The sequence below is a fragment of the Cucumis sativus genome, chromosome 3 (genome assembly GCF_000004075.3).
Source record: "Cucumis sativus cultivar 9930 chromosome 3, Cucumber_9930_V3, whole genome shotgun sequence".
In the NCBI taxonomy this organism is placed as follows: Eukaryota; Viridiplantae; Streptophyta; class Magnoliopsida; order Cucurbitales; family Cucurbitaceae; genus Cucumis; species Cucumis sativus.
This window is the reverse complement of record NC_026657.2, coordinates 24,919,421-24,944,810: the sequence shown is the minus strand read 5'-3', so window position 1 is coordinate 24,944,810 and position 25,390 is coordinate 24,919,421. Positions and strand designations below refer to the sequence as shown.

Below are 25,390 nucleotides of genomic sequence, written 5' to 3'. Positions count from 1 at the left end.
TTTAATGAAGTTATAGGGTAATAGTTTTGTGTTCATTAATAGCCAAATACATTTTTTTTTGGATTAATTATTATTCTATTATGTTGAAGAGAAATTTTAGTTTCAAAATTTCATGTAATTTAACTTAAAATTTTAGTTTTTATTTTGAGTTAGAGAAATTGAGAGTATATATGGAATCAATGCGAATATTTTTAAATTTCTTTTAAATTTAAAGGTATTTACGAAACTTAATCTGTATTTTTTAAAAGAAAGCCTTAAAACTAAGAAAACGTTTGCATCCAAAATAACGGAAGGGCTATTAGGAAAAATAAATCTCAACGTCGTCGTTTAGTCTGGCATTCTTCAAACTACCTTCGGTTCTTTCCTGACTACAAGTCGTTTCCACTTCTTCACCGGCTATCGCATTGAGTAGCTCTTCAATCTCTACAATACGTTCTCAACTGGTTAGGAATCTTTTTCTAATTTGTGATCTTCTTCGTTTCTTGTAATTTCTAGACCTGCCATTTTGATTCTTTTTTGTTCTGATACTCATGTAATAGTTTCTTTTTTCCTAATTCAACTTGCAATTGTTCTAATCTCCGATGTTTTTAATTTTACTGTCTTCTGCGATTCAAGGACTGCTTTTGTGGGTTTGGGTAATTATAAGCTTATTCGGTTTCTTGAATTATTTGAGCTAGCAATTAATTATTTGTGTTTTGTGAGTCTGTGATTGAATATTATAGCCTAGGTTTATTTTTCGGTTAATGATTTGAGATTTTATTACTACTGTCTTGATGGGATGGAAATTGTGAGCATACGGCCGTCATGAGGAGTAAATTTTATCAGTGTTCGAGGTTTTGGTGTATCTTGACTATAATAGTCAATCCCAGGAGGAGATTGAAGTTTTTAAGTCTTAGTTTTTACTTTGTTTGTTAAGAATGGGTGGTCTTTTTTATCCAAATATTTCAATAGTAATTTTTTGCCCTTTATTGTTGTCTATTGCCGGGACACCTTTGACCTTCTACCTCTGTCTCTCTCTTGGATCTAACTCTTTTTGGCACTCTCTTGAAATTCTTAGAACTTTTGGGTTTATTCTTATTATGAGTACATCTTTGTTGAATTTCAGGATTTTGTGTTTGCAAGAAAATACCTACGGTCTATCTGGAAATAACAGTGTCATGGCTGGTTGAAATATCGGTCTTTCCAGATCAATGAAGAGGGAAGGGCTTTAGAATGTTATAAGATTTTCTCACAAGCTGTACATCCATGGAAAGTTCATCTGTGTTGCTTGGATCCAAGGGCCTAATAAGGAAACATGAGTTTGTTAGAGTCATTATACAATGCTTATATTCATTTGGTTACCAAAAATCTGCACTATGTTTGGAAGCAGAGTCTGGAATTTCATACAAGTCTAGTGATTTCAAGTTGTTGGAGTCTCAAATTTTTAGTGGTAATTGGTATGGTTGCATTGACACAATAAATGGCATCAAGGGTTTGACTGATGATGTAAGAGTTTCGACCCTGTTTCTTGTACTAAAACATTGTTTGCTTGAGTACTCTAACTGTGGGGATGATGCGTCAGCACTAGCTATGTTGCGTAAAGAGGCTCCGATATTCCATTTTAGTAAAGATAAAATCCACAAGCTTGCTTACAGCATATTTACTTCTAAGGACATGAATTTGGATTATTCAAATGACAATGTCATTCATGAACTACGGAAAAAGTTGCTGCGAGATTTGGAAAAAACCCTTCCTCCACCAACTTGTTTGCCGGATAGAAGGTTGGAGCAACTGGTTGAAACCACTGTAATGGCACAGATAGATTCATGTATGTATCATAATTTTTCGGGTGCAGTTTCAATCTACGAAGACCACTGCTGTGGCAGGGATCAAATACCAACAGAGACAATTCAGGTGCATTTTATTATGCTCATATCCCTGTTTGTATTCTCCTTTCACTAGATGACTTTGAAAAAAATGATTTCATATGTATCATGATGGAACATAAATATTTGGGAAAATAAGTTTAGGTTTAAAAGGTCCCTCGATTAACTTTATACTTTTATTTTAAATGATTATATAACATTTTAAATTAGAAGAATAATTTCTAAAAGTCATATCCTCTCTACAACTATTTTTTTTTCCTAATTTTGAATAACATATAATTACTTTTAAAAAATCAAATAAAAAATACTTGTCAGACTCTTTAAACATATTTTTAGAAGCTCAGTAACTAAAAATGTACATTTTGAAAACTCAGGAGCCAAATGGTCCATTATTATAAACCTAGGCACTAAAATGGTACATTTCTAAAACTTAGGGACCAAACGCACATGTTCATCAAAACTTGGGGACTAAAAAGGTAATTTTTCCTAAATATGTTCACAATTGGATTGCGTCCTCTCAAAATCGTTTGAGTAGGATATGAATAATATTTCTACAAGCCAATCCATCATGGATTAGATTCAGAAGTCATGGCTACATAGAGGCATAGGTTACCTACTTGGAATAGTAAATATCTGTTGATTATTTCCGTTATTGTTATATTTTCATTGCATTTAAAGATATGTTTGTGTATTTATTTTTTCCTTGTTTTGTATTTTCCTACTTTGTATCGAGTATTTCTTCTATTTAAGAAAACCCTTTTCTTTCTAAGTGAAATGAAAGAAAATACATTTTACACATGATATCAAAGCAGAAATAACATTGAAACCCTAAAAACCCTAATTTTCTTAAAAACAAAAAGGCTATTTTCCTTGTTGCCACTGTTGTCCTCTGCCATCATCGTTGGCCCTTCAGAGTTTTCTGACCACCACGTCTCCTCCGTCGCTCGGTTTAAGCCGTGTTTTGCTTCTTATTTTCACGGGTCCTTCTAGGGTCTCACTTCTTTCTGTCAGTCAGTCAAGTTTGAGCTACGGCCGCCGTGTTCTGCCACATGTCGCTGTCTACTGCCGCCATCCCCGGATTTCTCTCTTTTTTTTCTTGTTTTTTTTCAAAATTGCTTTTCTCCTTTTGGGTCTGTATTTTTTCAACAATATGGCATTGTCCACTACCACTGAAGTCCTAGACAACCGTACCCTAACCAACAATCGCATTGTCCAAATCACTACCATTTGGCTTAATGGGAATAACTTTCTTTGTTGATCCCAAAGTGTTCAGATTTATATTCGTGGACAATGGAAGAATGGTTACATTACTAGAGAAAAAACCGCCACTAGACCAACTAATCGTTCATTTGCCAGGTGGGATACTGAAAACTCCATGGTTGTGACATGGCTAGTAAATTCCATGGTTGAAGACATCATCTGTAACTGCATATGCGACTCTACAGCCAAGGAATTATGGGTAGTGTTACTTAGAAGCATTTTGATTTGGGCAACCAGTCACAAGTATTTGAGTTGAATCTTAAACTAGGTGATATATGACAAAGAAACAACTCCATTACACAATACTTTCACTCCATAAAAAGTATTTGGCAAGACCTTGATCTCTTTGATACATATGAGTGGAAGTCTATAGAAGACCAAAAGCATTATAGGAAAACTGTAGAAGATGGTTGTATTGGAAAATTCCTTGCCTACCTCAAAGTTGAGTTTGATGAGGTTGGAGATAGGATGTTTGGTAAAACTACTATTCCATCAATTAATAATGTTTTTTCTGAAGTTCACTAAGAAGAAAGTCGTAGGAATGTTATGATTGGCAAAAGACTTGTCGATTAAGTTGAGAGTTTTGTATTGGTGACTAAAATACCGCTTTGAAGGCATCTAACCAATCCAACAAGACACATGAAAAATCTCGTGTCTGTAAACCTCGGCATACACGTGAAACTTGTTTGAAACTTCATGGAAAACCTGTGAACTGGAAAAGTTCTTAGAAAGGAGAGGAATTTTCATCAACATGCCTCTAATGCTACTGTAGTTGACTTCTCAACCCTCTTAATAAAGAGCAAATTGATCAAATCCTGAAGCTGTTAAAAACTAATTCATCATCTGGTAATCCTAGTGTTTCCTTTGCACAATCAGGCAATTGTTCTCAAGCCATCTCTTGCCTCAACTCCGCTTCGTGGTTTATAGATTTCAAAGCATCAGACCATATGACCAATCTCTTGTGCCTTTTCGAATCATACTCTCCTATATATTGCAATGAAAAAAATTGCATTGTCGATGTTAGTTTCACCTCGATTGCAGGAAAAGGAACTATTCCTTTGACAGCAAAACTCATGTTACATTTTGTCCTTCATGTTTCAAAATTAGCCTTGAATTTGTCATCTATTAGTAAAATCTCTAAGGATGCTAATTGTCATGTTGTCTTTTGTGAATCTCATTGTACTTTTCAGGATCAGGACTCAGGAGAGATGATTGGACGTGCTAAGATGATTGGTGGTCTCTATTACTTTTAGCTCAGGGCTTGAGTAGTGTTTGTTCTTCTTCTGTTAAAGATACTATAATTCTTTAGCATTGTAGATTAGTCCTTGGACGTGCTAAGATGATTGGTGGTCTCTATTACTTTTAGCTCAGGGCTTGAGTAGTGTTTGTTCTTCTTCTGTTAAAGATATTATAATTCTTTAGCATCGTACATTAGTGCATCCAAATTTCTTCTACTTCCAAATTTATTTAAAGATCTTGATTGTTCAATTTTTCAATGTGAAAGTTGCATCTTTGCTAAACATCATCGATCCACGTATTTGCCCAAACCTTACACGACTTTCTCACCATCTTATGTAATTCATACTGATGTGTGGGGTATGTCTGAAGTTTTGATTCATAGCGATAAGCATTGGTTTGTTACGTTTATCGATGATTGCACTTGTTTAACTTGGCTTTATCCTTGAACAAAAAAAACAGAGGTAAAAGAGGTTTTTGTTCGATTTTACAATATGATTGCGACCCAATTTCAAACTAAAATCCACATTCTCCACTCAGATAATGGTACTAAATATTTTAACGAACAATTAACCAATTTTTGCAAGATAAGGGTATTTTCTATCAAGCTACGTGTCGAGATACTCCTTAGCAAAATGGCATTGCTGAGCGAAAAAATACACTTACTTGAAGTTGTACCAAAATATTTGTGGGGTGATGTAGTCCTTACTGTTGCGTATCTCAAAAATCGAATGCCAACTGAAGTTTTGAATTTTAAAACTCCTCTAAATCACTTTAGCGAGTTTTTTCCTACTATTAGGTTGTTTTTTGACTTACTAATAAAATTTTGACTTACTAATATTCATGCTCCTACCCCTACACTAATTAAACTTGATCCTCAAGCCATTAAATGCATTTTTGTAGGTCATGTGTCCCGTAAGAAGGCTTACAAATGTTTCCATCGACCATTTGGAAAAAAGTTATTTGAGAGTATGCATGTGTCTTTCTTAGAAAATTAACCTTTTTTTAGCCCAAATTCTCTTCAGGGGGAGACACCTAAACTTGAAGATAATTTCTGGGACTCTTCACCTACCTCAAACATCATTAGTCGTGAAATTATGAGTTCTAATCCTCTAATGCTAAATGTGGAAAGTTCTTCTTCAGAGGGAGAAACACTACAAAAACTTGAACTTCGTGTTTATACTAGAAGAAACTTGTCTCGAAGTAATCGAGAACAGACAACTGAGCTTTCACAGGACCATTCTAATTCTCCGATGAATGATCCTGCAAATCCAGGTAACATACATTCTCCTTCACATAATTCCCTAGTGCTTCTCATAATTTTCCTAGTCCTTCTTCTGATAATTCCTTACCTGGTATCTCTGATCTTGATATTCCAATTGCCCATAGGAAACGTACCCGCCAGTGTACCAAACGTCCTGTTGCAAACTATCTTTCTTATCACAAATTGTCTAACAATCATAAAGCCTTCACATCCAAAATAACTTGTCTGTTCTAAGGAATATACAAGAGGCTCTAAATGATTTAAATTGGAAATTGGCTATAATCAAAGAGATGAATGCGCTAAAACAAAATTCACATGGGACATAGTTGAACTTCCTAAAGATAAAAAAACAGTTGGATGCGTTGTTTTATATGGAATGAATCTCTATTTCCTTAATCATTTAATAGAGGTACAAGCCTATATATAACCATAGAGAAATACACTTAAGGAAATAATATCAAATAATATCTTCATAATAATATCACCTAAGAATAATCTAATTACATTAATACCCTCCCTCAAACTTAAGGTTGAAATCACAAACTTGAGTTTGCTAAGAACTAAGAAAAGAAACAATAGATCTAGAATAGATTAAAAAACCCGAATAACAAACACACAAAGAACTTCTAGGCTAAAACAAACCCACAAAGAACTTCTGGGATAGAAACATAGATCCTCGTATAGAGATCTATAACAAAACCTAGGAAGGACGAAACAAGAACTCCGGGGGCAAAATTAAAGAGCAAAATTGAAGCAAAGTATGATCAAAGTAGGACGAAAACGGGGTCTTAATTGGGCAAGAGCATCTCGTAGGATCAGAATGGAACCGAATGAACTAAACTAGGGTCTGAATTGGGCATGAGCGTTTCATCGGATCAGAATGGAACCGAACAAACTAAACTAGGGTCTGAATTGGGCATGAGCGTTTCGTCGGATCAGAATGGAACCAAACAAACTAAACTAGAGCAAGTGGGAATCAGACTGAACAGGTAATCTGGGGTGAACAGAGCGAAAACTGAACAGAGTTGAGAGGTTGAGCGGATAGAGGGCTATGCGGCGTTCTTCGCAAACAGAGAAGATGGGTTTCATGGCGGCGAGCTTCACGAACGGAGAGCAGACGGAGCCGAACTTGCGCGTTGTCGTCTATGAGTGGGGTGGAGCTGTGGATCATGGATCTGAACAGAGATTCAGCTTCTTCGTCAGGATTGGGAGTTTTCAACCAAAAGGAGTCATCTGGTACGAGTAAGGGGCAGTGGTAGCGGGTCGGTCTGATCTGGAACAGTATGGTTCGAAGGAGGACAGGATCGATAGATCTGGGCGGAAGACGAAATAAGACACGAATCTGGAAGTCGGAGACATGAACGGAGATGCGCAGACAAATCGGTGGTTGCAATGTGTGAATAGGTAGATTTGAGCGAGGACGAATGGAGACGCAGATCTGGGCACGAGAATGCGACAAACTGTGTGAATGGAAGGAGTAGTGGTGGCGGCAGTTGCGGCGGAAGGAGTAGTGGCGGCGGCGGCAGAATCAGAGACGAGGATTTTATCTATGCGGTAAAGCGAACTACTTGGAGGAATGATTTGTATTAATTACCGATGGGAATGGCTCTGCCTCCGTCGACGAATCAACGGAGGCAGACGAATGGGGATGTGACGACTAGAATACAAGGAGGCTAAAACCCTATAGCTCTGATACCATGTTGTTTTCTATGGAATGAATCTCTATTTCATTAATCATTTAGGAGAGGTACAAGCCTATATATAACCATAGAGAAATACACTTAAGGAAATAATATCAAATAATATGTCCAGAATAATATCACCTAAGAATAATCTAATTACATTAATAGGATGTAAATGGGTGTTCAGTATAATATGTAAAGTTGATGGTAAAATTGAAAGGTACAAAGCCATACTGGTTGGTAATGGGTTTACTCTTAAGACCTATGGAGTTGATTATCAAGAAACATTTGCTCCAATTGTCAAAATTAATTCCATTAGAATTTAGCCTCTTTACCAACGAGATGTTAAGAAAGTCTTTTTCAATGGGGATCTTGAAGATGAGGTATTTATGGACTTGCCACCTGGTTTTGAGATAGATCTCGGGATTAACAAAGAGTGCAAGTTAAAGAAATCAGCTCTTAAACAATCTCCTAGAGCCTGGTTTAAATGTTTTGAAAAAGCAGTCATGAGCTATGGATTTAGTCAAAGTGAAGCCAATCATACCATGTTCTATAAACATACAGGAAATGACAAGGTTATGGTTTTGATAGTTTATGTTGATATAATTCTAACTGGTATGTGCTAGGCCTCCAATTACTCAATTTTACCAAAGGAGGGGTAAAAAGGAAAATTCCACCTAGACAACATGGTTGTTAGGATGACCAGTGGTCCTAACAACACGTGGCAGCAGCAGAAAAGGAATATATATGTAGGCGTTTTGTGCTAGGGTTGATCATCTTGGTCATTATGAGTTTTGAATGAACTTTGTTCATTGGGGAGAGAGCAGCCCTCTTACTTGGCTGTAACCTGTTGAACTCTTTTGTGAGCTTAGGATTTCCATATTGACTTTATATATCAATATTTATCTATCTACCTTCATATATCATCTTTTCTCCATCTGTGTTGTGTTTGTGAGTGTGCTGGAAATATTCTGTGGATTTGTGTGGGAGTGGGTTGAATCTTTTGCAGGACAAACAAGATCCTACCAGTATGATGAGACATGAGTAACTTTTGTGAAAAAAAAGTTAGTTGATGATTTCCAAATCAAAGATCTAGGAACTTTAAAATATTTCCTAGGCATGGAGTTTGCCAGTCCAAAAGTGGCATTCTTGTTAACCAAAGGAATTATATTCTTGATCTACTAAAAGAAATAGGTTTACTTGGCTGCAGGGTAGCTGAAACTCCCATTGAGCAGAACCTGAAATTGGACATTGCTAAGGAAAAAGAAATAAAAGAAAACGAAAAATACGAAAGACTTGTGGGGAGACTTATATATCTCTCTCACACACGTCCTGGCATTGCTTTTGCATTTAGTATGGCAAGTCAGTCATGCATGCTCCTAGACCAGCTCACTCTGCTGTTGTTTATATAATTCTAAGATATTTGGAAGGTATTGAAAGCAATAAACACGAAAACAAGGTTTACTTGGAAACCCGAGTACCGGGAGAAAAACCATGATATTGTTCTTATTATTTTCTAATAACTTACAAATGTACAATGAGGGAGAATAAATAGAATACACAAAGACATAAAAAAGGTTTATGGTAAATCTTTCCATAAACACCCATGGGCCAAACCCACAAATTCTAACATAAGGTACTCCAGGAAAAGGCATAGTATTTAAAAAACATGACCACCTAAATGTCAAAATGTACATAGATGCTGATTGGGCAGGTAGCACAACAAGATCCACTGTTGGTGGTTGCTCCTTTGTTGAAGGAAATCTTGTTACTTAGTGAAGGAAAAAACAAAGCGTGGTTGCAAGAAGTAATGCAGAAGCAGAATTTAAGGCATTAGCTCATGGTATTTGTGAGGCCATATGGATAAAAAGTCTACTAGGAGAATTGAGATTCTCTCAGACAATGCCTATGTGCATTTTAATAACAAGGCAGCAATTTTCATTGCCCACAATCTAGTCCCTCATGATTGGACAAAACATATTGAAATTAAGTTATTAACATTTCATAAAGGAGAAGATTGTTTAAGGAATAATATGCATCCCTTGTTCCGACAACGTACCAAATTGCAGATGTGTTAACTAAAGGTCTTCCAGTGTGGGAATTCAATCACTTAATTGACAAGCCGGCTATGGATGATATCTTCAAACCAACTTGAGGAGGAGTGTTTATTATTTCTTTTGTTAATTCTTTCCTTTATTGTTAATGTTTTCTTTGTATTTAAAGATATATTTGTGTATTTATTTTTTCCTTATTTTGTATTTTTCTATTTAAGAAAACCCTTTTCTTTCTAAGTGAAATAAGAGAAAATACATTTTACACAACATCTAATGTTTCCGAAGGACAAAATATTATTAGATAAATCCAGTAATCTGGTTTTGAATGTGTAGGAACATTTGGTTCTTTAGATTAAAAGAAGCTCCACGACCGTTTTCTTTTTCTCGTATGGTTTTTGAGTGAGTGATATTTGTGGTAGTTGGATTTTTTGGGTAAATGCATCTGCCTCTTTGAAATTTTTTGCCTCTTTCTGTAATTTTTGTTCTAGCTCAGTATTCATTGAATGAATATGATTGAAATTTGAAATTATACGGATCTTTGCACCATCCTTTTTCACTCCATGCTCAGTTTGTGGGGGCAAAAGAAAGAGAATAGAAAGAGAACGATACTCATTACTCACATTGGACTGCTCAATATCTTGTTGGACGCCTTAATTTTATTTTTTAAAACAAAATTTCTTGCTATGCAGGTTTTGACCGAGCATAAGAATGAAGTTTGGTTTGTTCAGTTTTCTAATAATGGAGAATACTTGGCCTCTTCATCCAGTGATTGCTCAGCTATTATATGGAAGGTACCCTTAAGATCATTTCTTTAATTTAATAATATTAGAGTTGTCCTTATTATTACTGTTTACTGAACAAACAAGGATTCATTGGTAATCAAAAGGAGCCAAAATGCACGAATTGAAGGAAGGGAGACGAGCCATCTACCAGTCTGGGGCTTAAATAAAACCTCCCCAATCAATATTTAATTGAATTTATCTTTTCATTGTTGCCTATCTTATAAACTTTGCATTTAGAATTGGAAAAACAAATAGATTCTAAATCAGATTTGCCAATTCATTCCATGGCCCCTCAAAACATTATCCATTTTCAATTTTCTTGTAGATGGGATTGTTGAACATTAGGTCTTCGAAGTATTGGTCTACCTTCTAGTACCTTGTCATAAGAAATTAGGATTCTTAATTGATTGCGGGTTTAGAGTGGTCAAATCTTTATTAACATTTGAAGCATACTCAATTCAAGACATTAGCCTTAATTGGCAGGCGTTCTTACATGAGTAGTCATTTTTTAGTTTGTAGTCTTATTATATTGGGGAATTTTGTTGTATTATCAGATTTGTTGTTTGGTAGTTTGTTGTCTTTGGTGTGTATTTTTCTTTTAGAGGTATGGTTCAAATTGTATTCACATGGGTTTGGTTTTTTCTTTTCGATCAAAGTCAGGATGTGATAAGAGATCTCTTAGGCTTTGATCTTGTCTCTTCATTGTACTCAAACATTACTTTGTCTAACCATTTTCTTAATGAAGAGGCTTGTTTCCTTTTTCAAAAAAAAAATGAATGATCAAATCTTTATTCTAATATCTATTATGAAGTGTATGCCTACTTTGTGTGACCAAATAGGTGGTTGGATGTGCCCACAGGAAACTCTCTCATCGTTTACTCATTAATTTAACATTTACAATTTCAATATCTCACCCCCACATAGTCTATTTCAAAGGACAAATTGGACTCATGGGCTAGATTTCTATATTTTGGAATTATGAAATCAATCTAGGGTCCTAGTCTTTATATGTGGCTATGTGGGTGGTCTTACAAATTAACAATTTTATCTGTATTGGTTGTGCTCTTCAACATGCGAAAACTACTTTTCTTAAACTAGAGTGAAGTTCTTGCTCTTTCGATTCATGATTCAGTGCTATCTGGGATAAAGCCTGGAGTTGCTTTCTAACCTATTTCTTCCTAAAACATTGAACTTTAGTTTTATTTTGGTTTGTCATTAGAACTATGCAGTACATTTGTTATTGTTGTTTTCTTGTAGAGAATGTTTGGCTTACCAGTTGAGTTCATATATCTTATCATGGCTTGGGGTGGAGTGAACAAGGAAAGATTATAAATGAAAGTATTTGGAATGTAAAACTTTTCCAATCTCAATATTCTTTCTGGCCCCACCACGACAGATAGGGACTTGCGACATAAAATTGAACTTATAAAGCACAAAAAGCATGTTTCTAGTTTACCGAGTTACAATCCCACAAATAAATACTATTTTTTACAAACGAAAATCAATATAATCTATTTTTATAGTAATTCGAGCTTTGAGCTAAATAATTCTAAAACTCTCCAAACCTAAGCTTGTTAAGATTCCTTCCTAATCTTCCTCTCCATTTCCCTTCTCTCCTTTCCAGCCACACTTGGTTTTTCTTTCTGCTCTTCTTCTCTTGTTGGCACTTCCTCTCTTTTGGTGTGGATGAAGTTTGACTTCACTTTTTGGTGTTCAGTTCTGTTACAAGTCCTGGAAAATGCGATCACTTACTTCTAAGTGTATCAGACAAAAGGAAATTTTAGTTATCAACTTGAAGGGATGAAGATAACTACAAAGTTCAAATTATTAAAAGAAATGAAGATATTTCTGAGTTCATGTTGGACAGGGACTGTGGTTGGATTATGTTTTGGATGACGTGATGACTGATGAGTACCTCCTCTAAGCCTAAACTTTTTAGGCAAATCAAAACAAAATATGAAGTGCTGTAGGGGGGAACAGATTCCTACAAATTTCAAATGTCCCGAGGAATGTAACAGACAGAACTTATTAGTGGTGCCAACTGGAATTGATACTTAATTCAAAGGGGTGGAAATCACTCAGGATAACTTTAGGAATATTGTAATATTAAAAAGTAACTTTTAAGATATAGTTGTTTGAAACTCATGACATAGTTAGGCCATTTTAGCCGAGAGGTAAGATTTCAACTTTAGGTTAGGCGAGTCTGACTCCCTGAGTTCTGCTATCATGGGCTTCAAATGATATATTTGTTCTAATGCCTCTTGAGATGGGCTGTTCAAGAGCTTTTGTGAAGGAGGCCGATGGTGATAGTTCTGCTAGAGGCCTTTCCTTGTGGTAGAAGGTTGGCGGGATAAATTGGGATAGAAGAATTAATATTTATAGGAGATGCTTTTATGATGATTGAGCTAAATGAGAGAGTGGACTCTGAAGGCATTGTTAACCCCTCCCAACCAGACATACACGTGTTGCAGTACCCTTAAAACTGAAGCTAAACTCTTGTAAGTTCGCATATAAAGGAAAATTTTGGTGAAATTTGAAAGTGAGATGCAAATCTTGAAGGAATCGAGAAAGAATAAAGGCTAACCCTGCACACACCTTGGCTATTCTTATGGGACAAGCTGCCGGTCTACAAGTCTATATTTTTCAGAGGAGCAGTCATTCTTCCTACAAATCGGACTCGGTTACTCGATTGAAAGTCTATTCTTTCTGGACATTCCTATTGCAATGTTTGCTGCCTAGAGAAATCAGAGACTTCTTCCTTCTGGGCTTCTATTTTAGCTATGATCTCTTTTAAATGAGGGTCCTTTTCCACTTATTCTTTAATGATGACCACATCTAATAAAGCTGGAGCCGAGATGTGATTTAGATGAAATGCTGGAGCTACTCTTGATAGGGTATCAGCTGCTTTGTTCCCAAGGTCAGGCTTGTAAACCACTTCGAATATGTAGCCTAATAGCTTGGCTATCCACTTTTGATATTGTGGATATCACGCATTTTTCTAACAAAAATTTCAATGATTTTTGGTTTGTCTCAACAAGGAATTCCTCTCCAATAAGTAGGGTCTCCATCTTTGCACTGCAAGTACAACTGCTATCAGCTCCCTCTCATACACTGGTTTGCTCGGTCTCGCATTGACAGTGTGTGGCTAAAGTAAGCTATAGGTCTTTTAACTTGGATTAGGACTGCACCAACCCATAACCAGAGCCATCTGTTTCAATTTCAAACAGCCGGTTGAAGTCGGGCATTGCTAAGACTGACAGAGTCATCATAGCCATTTCCTGCCATTGTCAACTTTTCAAAGGCTAGCTGAGCTTCTTTTGTCCACTTGTAGGCCCCTAATTTCAGCAACTGAGTTAATCGAGCGGCAACACATCCATAGTTCTGTACAAATCTTCTATAATATCCAGTCAAGCCCAAGAATCATCTAACCTCTCAGACATTGGTTGGTGTTGGCCATTCCTTGATGGCTTTAATCTTCTCTAGATCTAATTCTATTTTCTTCTCAGAAATAATGTGTTCTAGGTATCCCATTTGTGTTCTTGCAAAATTGCATTTCCTAAGGTTGGCATACAACTCATTCTCACGTAATATTTCCAATACCAACCCTAGATGTTATAAGTGTTTCTCTAGGTCCTTGCTCTAAACAAGGATGTCATCACAGAAGATCATCACAAAACGTCTCAGATAAGGTTTGAATATTGTATTTTCTTTGAGACACGAGATACCTTCTTTAGATCTAGCCACCTCCATTTCGAGGAAATGTTTCAGATTTCCCAAATCCTTGATTTCAAAGTCATCACCTATTATCTGCTTTAGTTGACTGATTTCTTCCTGATCATCTCTAGTCAAAACAATGTCATCCACATAAACTATTAGAACAACAATCTTCTCTATCTTAGAAACCTTTGTATCTTTTTTTTTTTTGAAACTGAGACAAACTTCTTTATTAATAATAACTCAATGTACAAGAGAATTATACAAATAGCTAAATAAAGAAGTCTAAACAAGCGAAAGAAGAATATGGATCAGAATGTGCACCTGAACATCTCAACTAGGTTGACACCCCCATAGCACCAAAACATCATATCCCAGTAAAAACTAGTCTATTACAATGATGAGAACAAAGTCCAACCTATTACAATGAGAGTGGAATCCAGCCAATACAGCAAATCTAAAATGTCCTTGAAAACTAGAAAAGAAAAAAGGCCAGAAAACAGATGAGCTTTATTAGTACAACTTAGATACTACTGAGAAAATAAAAAGAAATCATAGAATAAAGCTCCATGGAAGTCCAGATAGGGAACACCACATCAGAATTAGTCCTAGGAAACTGGCTGAGATAGAAAAACTGTCCAATTGAGACAAAGGTCTTGAGTGGAGTAATTTGCAAAAATCTTGTTTAGAGAGCATCAAGCTGCTGCATTACATTGCATTGAGTGGAGTAATTTGCAAAAATCTTGTTTAGAGAGCATCAAGCTGCTGCATTACATTGCATTGAATTGTAAATTTTTAGGCTTGATCTTTCCTTGTCTTGAGAGATCCGCTGATTACGCTCAAACCACAATTCCGCTAAAAGAGCTTTTAATAGATTTAACCAAATCAGTCGACGCTTATAATGTAGAGGTGGACCCTCCACTAGCTGAAGCATCGAGGAGCTGAGGAAGGCGTCGAATACCCAAGCAATATAAAAGATGGAGAGGAAACTATTCCAACAAATAGAGGGAAAGGGGCAAAGTAGGAAGAGATGAAGCAATGACTCATTAGCATTCATACAGAGAATGCAAACTGAAGGCTGGAGGCACCTGCTTGGGGATTTCTTTTAAAGAATTTCTGCACAATTTAGGAACCCAAAAAGCATGATCCACATCAGAATGTTCACTCGCCGAGGGCAGCTTGATTTCCATAGGGCTTTAAAGAGTTTTTTATCCATTGGGGAGGCAGAATTCAGGTGGGCTGAGAGAGATTTAACAGAGAATCTACCTTGCTGTCCAATTGACCAAACCTTGAAGTCATCAAAATCAAACACTTTTTCTGGTGCAAGAAGAGCTAATAAGGAACCAAAGGCTACTATTTCCTCTTCTTTCAAGCATCTTCTAAAGGAAAGGGACCAAGAGAGGGTAGTATGATCCCAATGATCAGCAACTGAGCCTTGTGGTAATAAAGCAATTCTGAAAAGCGAAGGAAAATGTTTCTTTAGAGTAGAGGGACCAACCCAGAAATCTGTCCAAAAACCGATTCTGCTGCCACTGCCGAGTTTAAGGTGCGCTAAATGCTCCACTAACATCCACATTCTAGAAATGTTAACCCAAGGGCTCCTTAGGCTATTTCCAGATTTTTCCAAAGTGAACCAATCAAACGTATCTTTGCCATGGATACTACAAATATTTTTCCTCCATAATGCTGAATCTTCCTTAGAATATCTCCAGCCCCACTTAGCAAGCAAAACTGAATTTTGGGTTTTAATGCCCTCTAGACCGAGACCTACATTTTTTAAAGGAAGGGAAATCAATCTCCATTTTACTAGATGATTGATTTTGCCGCCTGCAAATCCTTCCCAAAAGAAGTTCCTCATGATTTTTTTCCAATGAAGTTGCCACATGAACTGGAATAAGGAACAAGGACAGATAGTAAGTAGGGAGACTGGCCAAGATAGCATTGTATAAAGTTTGCCTTCCTCCTCTATAGATATTAAAGCGTTTCTATCTGTCTAATTTCTTATGAATTCTATCAATGACTGGCTGCCAAAACTCCCTTAGCCTCCTAGGGGGAGACCTAAGTAGAGAATAGGTAATTTTTCTGCCTTGCAACCAAGACGGGCTGCTGTTTGAAACAAGTCATCATCATTTATATTTACACCACTAAGGGCTGATTTCTCCCAATTAATCTTCTGCCTTGAACACCATTCAAAAAGTCTAATGGCATCCTTCAACTTGAGAAGCATTTGATCATCATACTTACAAAAAAGTAGGGTGTCATCAGCAAATTGGCATAGGGGAAGATGGATTGAATCCTTACCCACAAGAAAACCCTAATATTGCCCATTAAAGTAAAGATTATTGATGATTGCAACTAAAACTTCACTTACTAGAAGGAAAAGAAAGGGAGAAAGGGGGTCCCCTTGGCGGATGCCTCTTGAAGCTATAATGCGGCCCCTTGGTTTCCCATTAATAAATTTTGACAATATAGGGTTCTTTAAGCAACCCATCATCCAAGCTATCCATTTGGCACTGATTTTTTTCTGGCGTAAAACCTTCTCAAGGAAGTTCCAATCCACTGATCAGAGGCCTTTTCAAGCTCAAGCTTCAAGATCCAACCCTTTTTCTTTTTTGCCCTATAATCTTCAACGACCTCACTAGCAATTAATATCAGGTCAAGTATTTGTCTTCCTTCTATAAAAGCACTTTGGTAAGGGCTGATGATTGAGTCTATTACAGATTTTAACCGTTCTGCTAGGACTTTAGCTACTACCTTATAAGATAGGGTAGTGAGACTGATCGGGCGAAAATCTTTCATTTCCAAGGCCAATTCTTCTTTTTGTACAAGGAAAATGAAATTTTCTTTGATACAAGAATTCATCTACCTTTGTTGTGAAAGTCTTTCAACAAGGCTTCAAAAGTATCTTTGAAAATAGGTCAATGCTTGATGAGGAATTCCACTGTAAAACCATCAGGGCCCGGGGCTTTGTTCCTGCCAAGAGCTTTTACTATCAAACGTATTTCTTCAATGCTGCTCTTTTTGTGCAGCATTCTGAGTTGGAGTGGTACAAGACCAATCAATTATGAGAGGGATGAATCTATTACATGGGATTTTAGTATAAAGACTACCAAAGAAGCTCAGCACTATCCTTTCTATATCACGAGAAGAAGCTGTCATCACCCATTAGTATCTTTCAATTCTGAAATTAAATTTTTCCTCTTCTTTGCATGCAGAAAACGATGGAAAAACCCAGAATTTTCATCCCCAAGTGACAGCCAATTAAGCTTGCTTTTCTGCATAAGGTTGCGCTCTTCAAGATGGTAAATATTGAGTAATTCTGCTTGTAATGCTGATCTGAATACACACTCATCCTCATTTAGGCCCTATCGAATCTGCTATAGCGTCACAAATTTCCAGCTCTTCAAGGAGAGATTTTTCTTTTTCGTTAAGCTTGGCCTGTGCAGTGAAATGTCAAATTTTAACAGCTTCCTTCATCTTTCTCTGTTCCTCGTGTAGAATAAAACCAACCCATCTATGGTGAGTGAAGTTTGATACTGTTTCTTCAATTAAAAGGTTGCACTCATTGGACAACAGCCAGCTGTTGCAAAACTGAAAGGGAGAGGGACCCCAAATGATGGCACCAGCCTCTAATAAAATGGGGAAATGGTTTGAGAAGATGCAGGTTTTTGCGAGAGACTCGGGAGTTTTCAAGAAGGTCATCCCAATCTTTGTTTACAAAGAACCTATCAAGCAATGACCTAGAAGGGAAACTACCATCCCTTGACCAAGTGAACCTCCCATTTTGTAGAAGTAATTATGTGAGATTAACTGCTGCAATGAATTTATTAAAATGATGCATGATTCTTGTGTTTCTGCCGAAAGGAGATCTTTCATGAGCCCATCTTGTAATGTTAAAATCTCCACCTAAACACCATGCCTCAGCTGAGCATGAAGTAAGGGCTAACAATTCTGGCCAAATCAGTTTTCTTTCACTATACCCGCAACCCGCAGGGTCCATAAACATTAGTAATCCAGCCATAAACATTAGTAAACCAGAAGATTTGATTACTTAAGGAGAGACATTTTATTGATAAGGAAAATCTCCCTTTAATCACCTCAATAACAGAAATTATACTGCTGTCCCACATTGTTAAAATTCCTCCGGAGGCACCTAATGATTCCACAAATTCCCGGTTGATGTCTCTGGAGTTCCATATTGATTTTATAAGGACAGAATTGATGACTTGCATTTTTTATTCTTGTATTAAGACAATATCCAGATTATGATTTTTATGAATTTCTTCAATGCTGCTCTTTTTGTGATGTCATTTAAACCCCAGTTTTCCAAGAGATTATCTTCATTAGGCTGAATGGGAAGGGAGAAGGCTTATCAATCTTTCATTAAACCAAAATGATGCCACAATCATTGACTAAGGGCAGCAGGTCCATTAGCAATTCTAAGGGAACTTTAATTGGAACAACACTTGCTTCATCAAATAGGGAAGATAGGTCAGCCCCTTCAATTTCTTCATTACTCTTGAAATTGAAACCATTTGGGAACCCCAAGGACTCCTCACTACTGATACTAAATGGAGAATCCATGGTTTTGGAGGTCGGTTTGTCAATGGCGGCATGACAAGGGGAGCCTCGCAACAAATTAACTTTAGACTTAATATTTGGGGAGTTTTGAGTATTTGAAATGCTTGATAGGAGAGCATGAGTTTGCTGACGTGGAAAGACAATTAGAAGTCTGAATTTTGGAGCTGCAAACCTCCAAAAGGTCAGGGTTGTTTGCTGAAATAGAAGGCTTTAAGTTGTGCTTTCGAGAGGGGGCTGAAGATGGAATTTTAATGTCACAACCTCCATTCAATTCATACTTCAATGAGGCAGTCCATAAATTATTAAAAGAAGCATGCTTCCGAGAATAGTGCTTCAGAATTTTCGGAGCTTAAAATTGGAGAGTTGAGACACTAGTGAAGATCTTAATACAAAGAAAATAAACACTTTGATGAAAAGCGTCCACTTCAGACTGAAATTTTGAATACCACAGCTTCAATTTGAAAGAAGTAGTAAAATTAAGTTTTGCTTGGCAAGAGGGTAAGAAAACCTAAAAATAATTATAAGGGATCAAAAAGTCTCTTCAACCATAGAAGCCATGCAGCCGATGTTAGGTTGTTGCGCTTGTATGAGATTAATGCTCCTTTGTTTATTTTCATATTTTCTTTACTTTGCGCCGTTCTTGATCTTTTATCCCGTTTTACAAGGCCTTCTAGCATTTTATTTCAGTAGTATATTGCTATCATGCTTCTGCACAATTGCCAAGGAACTGAATGAAGATCCGAACCAGCCATCATGACCCAAAATTTGTGAGCTTCCGCTCGGTGTTCCATGTCTAAAGCCCGTATTAACTACCTATAGGCATTTATTGTGGTTCCCTGGCCCTTGCTTAGCCTCCATTTGATTAGCTGTACAAATCTATGCCACTGTTGTTCCTTCTCAAGGGCAGCCAATATATGCTTAAGGGATGCTATTGGAAAGACTTGCTACCCTGCAACCCAGGCATCAAGAGCACCATAAACAGCCTCCTTACTCTCTCGCAAATCAAGCAGCTCTAATATCACAAATAAGCTGCTGTCCCACATAGACAAAATTCCCCTTGAAGAACCCACTGATTGCACAAAATCCCGACCAACATCTTTGATGCTCCATAGAGATTTTATAAAAGCAAAATTTATAGCTTCCATTTTAGATTCCTGAGTCTAGTCCAGATAACAGTTTTTTATGAACTTTTTGAGAGCTGCTCTCTTGGAGACATCTTTTAGACCCCTTGTATTCCATAAGATAATCTTCAAAGGGCTGAGTGAGAGCAAATAGTGGGCTGACCCCTTAGAACAGAACTATACCACAATTATTAACTAAAGATAACAAATCTTTAGGTAATTCTGAAAGAGCTTTAGAATGGGAAATAATAGATCCTCAAATAATGTAAGATCAATCCCATCTATTTCAGAGGTGACATTTTGATCAGAAAGTCTTAGAAAACCCACTGATTCTTCACTACTTGCACTAAAAGGAGAGTCTATGGTCACAACACGAGTCTTCTCTGGTGAGTTTAAAATATGGCAGGGGGGTCCTCACATTAAAGATACAATAGGGTTGAAGTTGGGGAGTTTGGAGTAACGAAAAGAAATGGGAGGAAAATCTGCTGAAGCTGACCTTATGAGACCATCAGAAGACTGTATTTTGGTGTTGTACACCTCCAGAAGATCAGGATTTTCTTCTGATATGGAAGGTCCTGTACGAGTGATCGGTGGAGGAGCTGAGGCTCAAGCTTTGAGTGAACAGAATTCGTTCAGTTCTGATTTTAGTAAGGTTGTCCAGATATTATTAAAAGAAGTTTGCTTTCTGATGTAGTGTCCAACTATTTTTGAAGCTTTAGAAGATTTACCACCTTTGGAAGGATTAAAATTAGTAGATATGCAAGGTTCTTCGAGAAAACCAGGGCAAAAAGAATAAGCTTGGTGGGGCCCAAGGCAGAATGAAGAGGGGGGTTTGCTATAGCAGTGGGCAGTTCAGGAGTTGGCTGTTGAATTGGATTGGCTGAGAGCTTAATTAAAGAGGATGGAGGCTCATTATTACTCGTGGAATTAATTAGGGGGCATTTACAATGTTTCTCTCACCTGGTGGGTCACTAGCAGCGGTAAAAAGAGGGTTTAATTTAATTTCAGTGGGCCCCATAACTTTTTGGAGACAGCTATGCTGCAAGGGATTGGTGATTGGCAAAAATTGTTCAGATGCCCGCCCGTTTGAAAAAGCAGCCAGCTGTGCACCGATTTCTGTCTTCTTGTCCGGCAATGGTACCGGTGAGCTGGCCGGAAAGGGCTTCAAGAGGCTGAACGGATTCCTAGCATTGGGAAGAACAGCAAACACCGACTTTGGTACATTGATGACTAAAGGGAAGGAGGAAATGTCAAGACCTTCATCATTCAAGACTTCCCTAATATGCAACCGGTCAATTGAGTTACTGAAATTCCCTTGCAAACTGGGAGCTATGCTTGTATTAGGTGGATTTAAAAACTCAAAATCACCGTAACGCAGAAAGATGCTACCCCTCTTATGATAAGAGATTTCAATTGTTGAAGAAACAAAGCCACAAATGTTCTTTTTGACCAAGATTTGGGCTTTACTGCAATTGGTAAGATTTAAGGTTTTTGTGGCTATGTCAATTAGACCTCCAAAGCGGTCTCCTATAGCTTCAGAGATGCTTCTTTGCCATAAATCTGAAGGAAGATTCTTTATTTTAATCCAGCCCCCAAAACCTTTAATCACGAGGGGCCTACTATGTCGAATTGAATCCCATTTTTCAAATTTAATGTGGAATTTACCCCGAGTCTGCCATTTCTTTTCCTCTCCAATGAATTCCTTGGTTGGAACTTTGTCAAAGCTGATGAGTGCATTATCGTCATAGAGGGGATTTATAATGAATTTAGTTTGGGAAAGCATCTCCAACTGCTTGCAAATCAACCTCCAATCATCAAAAGCAAACAGTTTTGTAATAATCCATAAATTATCAAAATCAACTTTGACCACTTCATGATTCTTGATTAGCCACTGCTTGTGTCTAGGGGGAGAAGGCTGGACAGTAGCTTGATGAGTTCTAATCGGGTTGGTGTGGGGACTAAGTACCTTGTTCCGGGAATTTACTGCCGGAGAGGTAGTGCTAGAAGACTTGACCATCTCTACATAGGAAGGTTTGTTCGCTCCAAACTATCGGGTGGGCTTTGGGGAATTACCTGAAAACCGGCTGGTGTAATTGACCTTTTATACAAATTTAATCAACATGTTACAAAAGGACCACCATCCTTGCAAATTTACACCAGAACTAACTCTAATATTAGAATGTCCTCCAGAATAGGGCCAGTAGTCAGAACTGAGGATCCTTCCGGAATTTGCTTGAAACTTGGGGACTTTTAACCAGCCTCTATCAATGTCTACGAGCTTTTTAAAGAAACGGTAAGCTGGAAAGTTGAGGAGTTCGACAATGGCTTTCTTGAACCATTGGATTTGGTTATCGGATAGGGATAGGGTTCTATGGGCTTCCACGTCTTCAATGATGCAACAAACGTTTTCCTTCCAAATGCAGTAGTGAGAATGGTTGATCTTGCAGCTAAAAACCTCCATTCTGAGAGAGTTGGTGGTGGCCGGAGGGGGCTGGTTGCCGGGGAGGAAAGAAGAGTGAGGAGAGAGGGGACCCTTCTGATAGAGTTCTTATAGCTGCCAAGTTAATTGGAATTTGATTACTTTCCATGGGCCCCAGTTTCTTTTTGATACAACTGTGTTCATTTGGAGTGTCATTAATTAAAATTGGAGACTGTTCAGGTTTCCCCCAATGGAGTTGGCTGCCAACTGCGAATCGAAACCTTTCATCTTCTCTGGCGCCGAAGAGGTGGCTAGAAAATGTTGCCGAGATTGGAAAGGGTTTCTGCATTTTGGTAAGGTAGTAAAAACTGATCTTAGCACATTTAGTACGGGAGGGAAGGAGGATAGGTCACACATCAAGCAAAGCTTCTCTTACCCTTAGCCTGTCAACGAAATTTCTAAAAACATCTTGCACACTGGGGCTTAGAAACTCAAAGTCTCCAAAATGTAGAAATATTTTTCCCCTCTTTTGATCTGAAATTTTAATCGTTGACGGGACAAAACCACATTGATTCTTCTTGACCTTAATGTGAGCTTCACTACAATTGGTAAAATTAAGGGTTTCAGTGGCTATTCTATGAGTCCTCCAAAATGGTCTCCGATTGCTTTGAAAATACTTCTACACCAGAAATCAAGAGGAAGGTTCTTCACTTTAATCCAACCTCCATAGCCTTTCAACATCAGTGGCCTACTATGTTTCAAGCTGTCCCATCTTTCGAATTTACGGTGAAATTTGCCCCATACCTGCCATTTACCTACTGCACCAATTAATTCACTAAGGGAGCCTTGATCAAGGCTGATAAGTGCATTGTCATCATAAAGGGGATTTATAACAATGTTGTTTTGGAATTTTGATTCCAGAAATTTCTCCAATCATCAGAAGCAAAAAGTTTCGAAATAGTCCAAAGGTTATCAAAGTTTAGCTTAGCCACCTCTTGGTTTTTAATTAACCATTGTTTTTTAATAGAGGCGGAATGGCGAACTAAGCCCTGAGAAGGATCTTTATGGATGGAATTCGGGCATGGTTCCATTTTTCCATATTTAGGTACCGAATGGTTGGAGCTTTTGGATTTAACAGTAGCAGCACAACTTCATTTTTCCACTTAAGGTTGGAAGGGACCTTTAGTAGAAATGGTTGAGAACCAACTGGAGTAATCTACTATGTCTACATACTTTTCCAGTATTCTACAGGAGGACCAACCTTGCATATTGATTCTGGAGCATATTCTAAGGGTAGAATGACCTCCTGTGTAAGGTCAAATGTCACAGCTGAGGATCCACTCCGAGTTGTCTTGGAACTTGAAGATTTTCATTCGCCCTCTGTCAATTTCACCATCTTTCTTGAAGAAGCGGTCTACTACATTATTGAGGAGAGTTGAAATAGTGTGCAAAGTCCATCAGAGTTGAGCTTTAGAGATTGAAATGGATTTTTTGGCTTCCACATCTTCAATAATAAAGTCTTCTTTCTCCTTCCAATTATAGTAATGAGATTGATTAACTCTGCAGCTAGCAACTTTCATGTTGAGGGGCTGGTTGGAGAGGCTTGTCTGAGCCGGGGAGAATGGTGGAGGGAGGAGAGAGGAGAGAGTTTTAACTGAAGGAATTGAAATCAAAGAAACTCACCAGAAACCTTTGTAAACAATGAAAGCTCAAATACCAATACGATAGAACATCAATAGATTTATTCGTATATATTGATATAAACTTGCAAATTACACTATAGAATTGATGATCTCAATTCTTAAAAGAAAAATACAGAACAATGCAGAAATCAAGAACCTGAAAATGGAAACCTCCCTCTCTGCCTTTCCTTTCTCTCAAGGAAACTTGTAGACCTTTCTCAGCAAAAAATCCTCCCCGTAACTTCCATATTTCAATCATTTTCTCTAACTAACTGTGGTCCCCCTCCCTCTTATTCACTCCCCCACTCGCACATGCACTATTATTTCTCTCCTACTATTGTTAAATACAATAGGGGTCTAACATATATATTCTCTTCTTTTGGCATTATTATTTTTTAATAAGACTAGCTCGACCGGAATATACTCTGTAAGTTTAGTTTTTTAAGTATTCTGTGGTAGGTGCTGGAAGATGGTAAACTGACGTTGAGACACATACTTAGAAGCCACCAAAGTCAAGTTTCCTTTGTAGCATGGAGTCCCGATGATGCAAAGTTGCTCACATGTGGACATGCCGAGGTCCTCAAGCTATGGGACGTTGAAACAGGTACCTGCAAGCACACATTTGAAGATCATGGCTTTATTGTCAGCTCGTGCGCATGGTTTCCCGACTCAATGAGACTTGTTTGTGGCAGCGCTGACCCTGAGATGGGTATCCACTTGTGGGACTGTGAAGGAAACGAGATAAAAGCCTGGAGAGGTTCAAGGATGCCTAAGATATTGGATCTTGCAGTAACACCCGATGGAAAAAATCTTATAAGCATTTTTTTGGACAAAGAAATCCGTATTCTTAATCTGGAGTCGAATGCTGAAAGAATCATATCAGAGGGCCACACTATCTCATCATTATCAATCTCAGGAGATGGCAAGTTTTTCATTGTCAACCTCAACAACCAAGAGATACACATGTGGGATGTTGCAGGGGAGTGGCAGCAGCCGCTGAAGTACACTGGCCACCAACAGAATAAGTACGTAATTCGGTCCTGCTTCGGTGGGGTGAATAGTGCATTTATCGCCAGTGGTAGCGAAAATTCAGAGGTGAGAAACTGTGTGTGTCGGCATTTCTCATATGAAGAAAATCTCACTTCTGAACTTCCACATCCCAACAGTTCAATTAACTTCAGAAGTTCTTATTATGCAGGTTTACATCTGGAGCAGGCATAGCAGTAAGCCAATTGAGGTATTATCAGGACATTCAACGACTGTCAACTGTGTCAGCTGGAACCCGAAACGGCCAAAAATGTTAGCATCAGCAAGTGACGATCAGACAATACGTATCTGGGGACCGACATCATCCAAGAATGTCAAGCCTGGACAAAGCTAATGAAGCAGAACAACTTGGTAAAAATCTACATAGCTTATTTTGTTTCTTGGATTGTATTCTCACTTGTGATGCCTTCATATATCTGTATATTTCCTGTTGTCATCCTTCAAAATTTTGGCATTTAAGTAAAGCTTCTTGTAAAATCCATCTCTTGTTCTCTGTTTTACTGTTAATTCATTTTTGAGAAAGTTAGACCTGACCACGATAGAATTAATCCATTCTTTATAAGCTTTCAAAAGCCTTTTTTCCCCTTTTTTCCCCTTTTTTTTATTTCTTTTCTAACCGCCAGAACAGTTATCAATTTAGAGCTGTACCAATGAATGATTGCATTTCTCCTCTAGATGAATTT

At 37.6% G+C, this 25,390-nt stretch overlaps 2 protein-coding genes across 2 annotated transcripts in view; one reads left to right on the top strand and one right to left on the bottom strand.

Moving 5' to 3' along the window:
- The window catches only part of LOC101205771, a 36,693-nt gene extending 12,680 nt beyond the window's left edge, over positions 1-24,013 (bottom strand). The window contains exon 1 of the transcript XR_969045.2: positions 23,818-24,013. The gene's annotated coding sequence lies outside the window, so the exon portion shown is untranslated. The remainder of the gene's footprint in view (positions 1-23,817) is intronic.
- Positions 289-25,381, top strand: LOC101202807 (WD repeat-containing protein WDS homolog). The gene is made up of 5 exons (XM_011653325.2): positions 289-443; positions 1,106-1,893; positions 10,051-10,152; positions 24,120-24,755; positions 24,859-25,381. Exons 2-5 carry the CDS (start codon positions 1,246-1,248, stop codon positions 25,039-25,041), a joined length of 1,569 nt encoding a protein of 522 aa, XP_011651627.1. The 5' UTR covers positions 289-443; positions 1,106-1,245; the 3' UTR covers positions 25,042-25,381.
- Positions 25,382-25,390: the final 9 nt, after the last annotated feature.

Coding starts and splice junctions, on each gene's coding strand:
- LOC101202807 (XM_011653325.2), top strand. CDS start 1,246: ATGGAAAGTTCATCTGTGTTGCTTGGATCCAAGGGCCTAATAAGGAAA. Junction 10,153..24,119: donor GCTCAGCTATTATATGGAAG/GTACCCTTAAGA, acceptor ATTCTGTGGTAG/GTGCTGGAAGATGGTAAACT. Junction 24,756..24,858: donor GTGGTAGCGAAAATTCAGAG/GTGAGAAACTGT, acceptor CTTATTATGCAG/GTTTACATCTGGAGCAGGCA.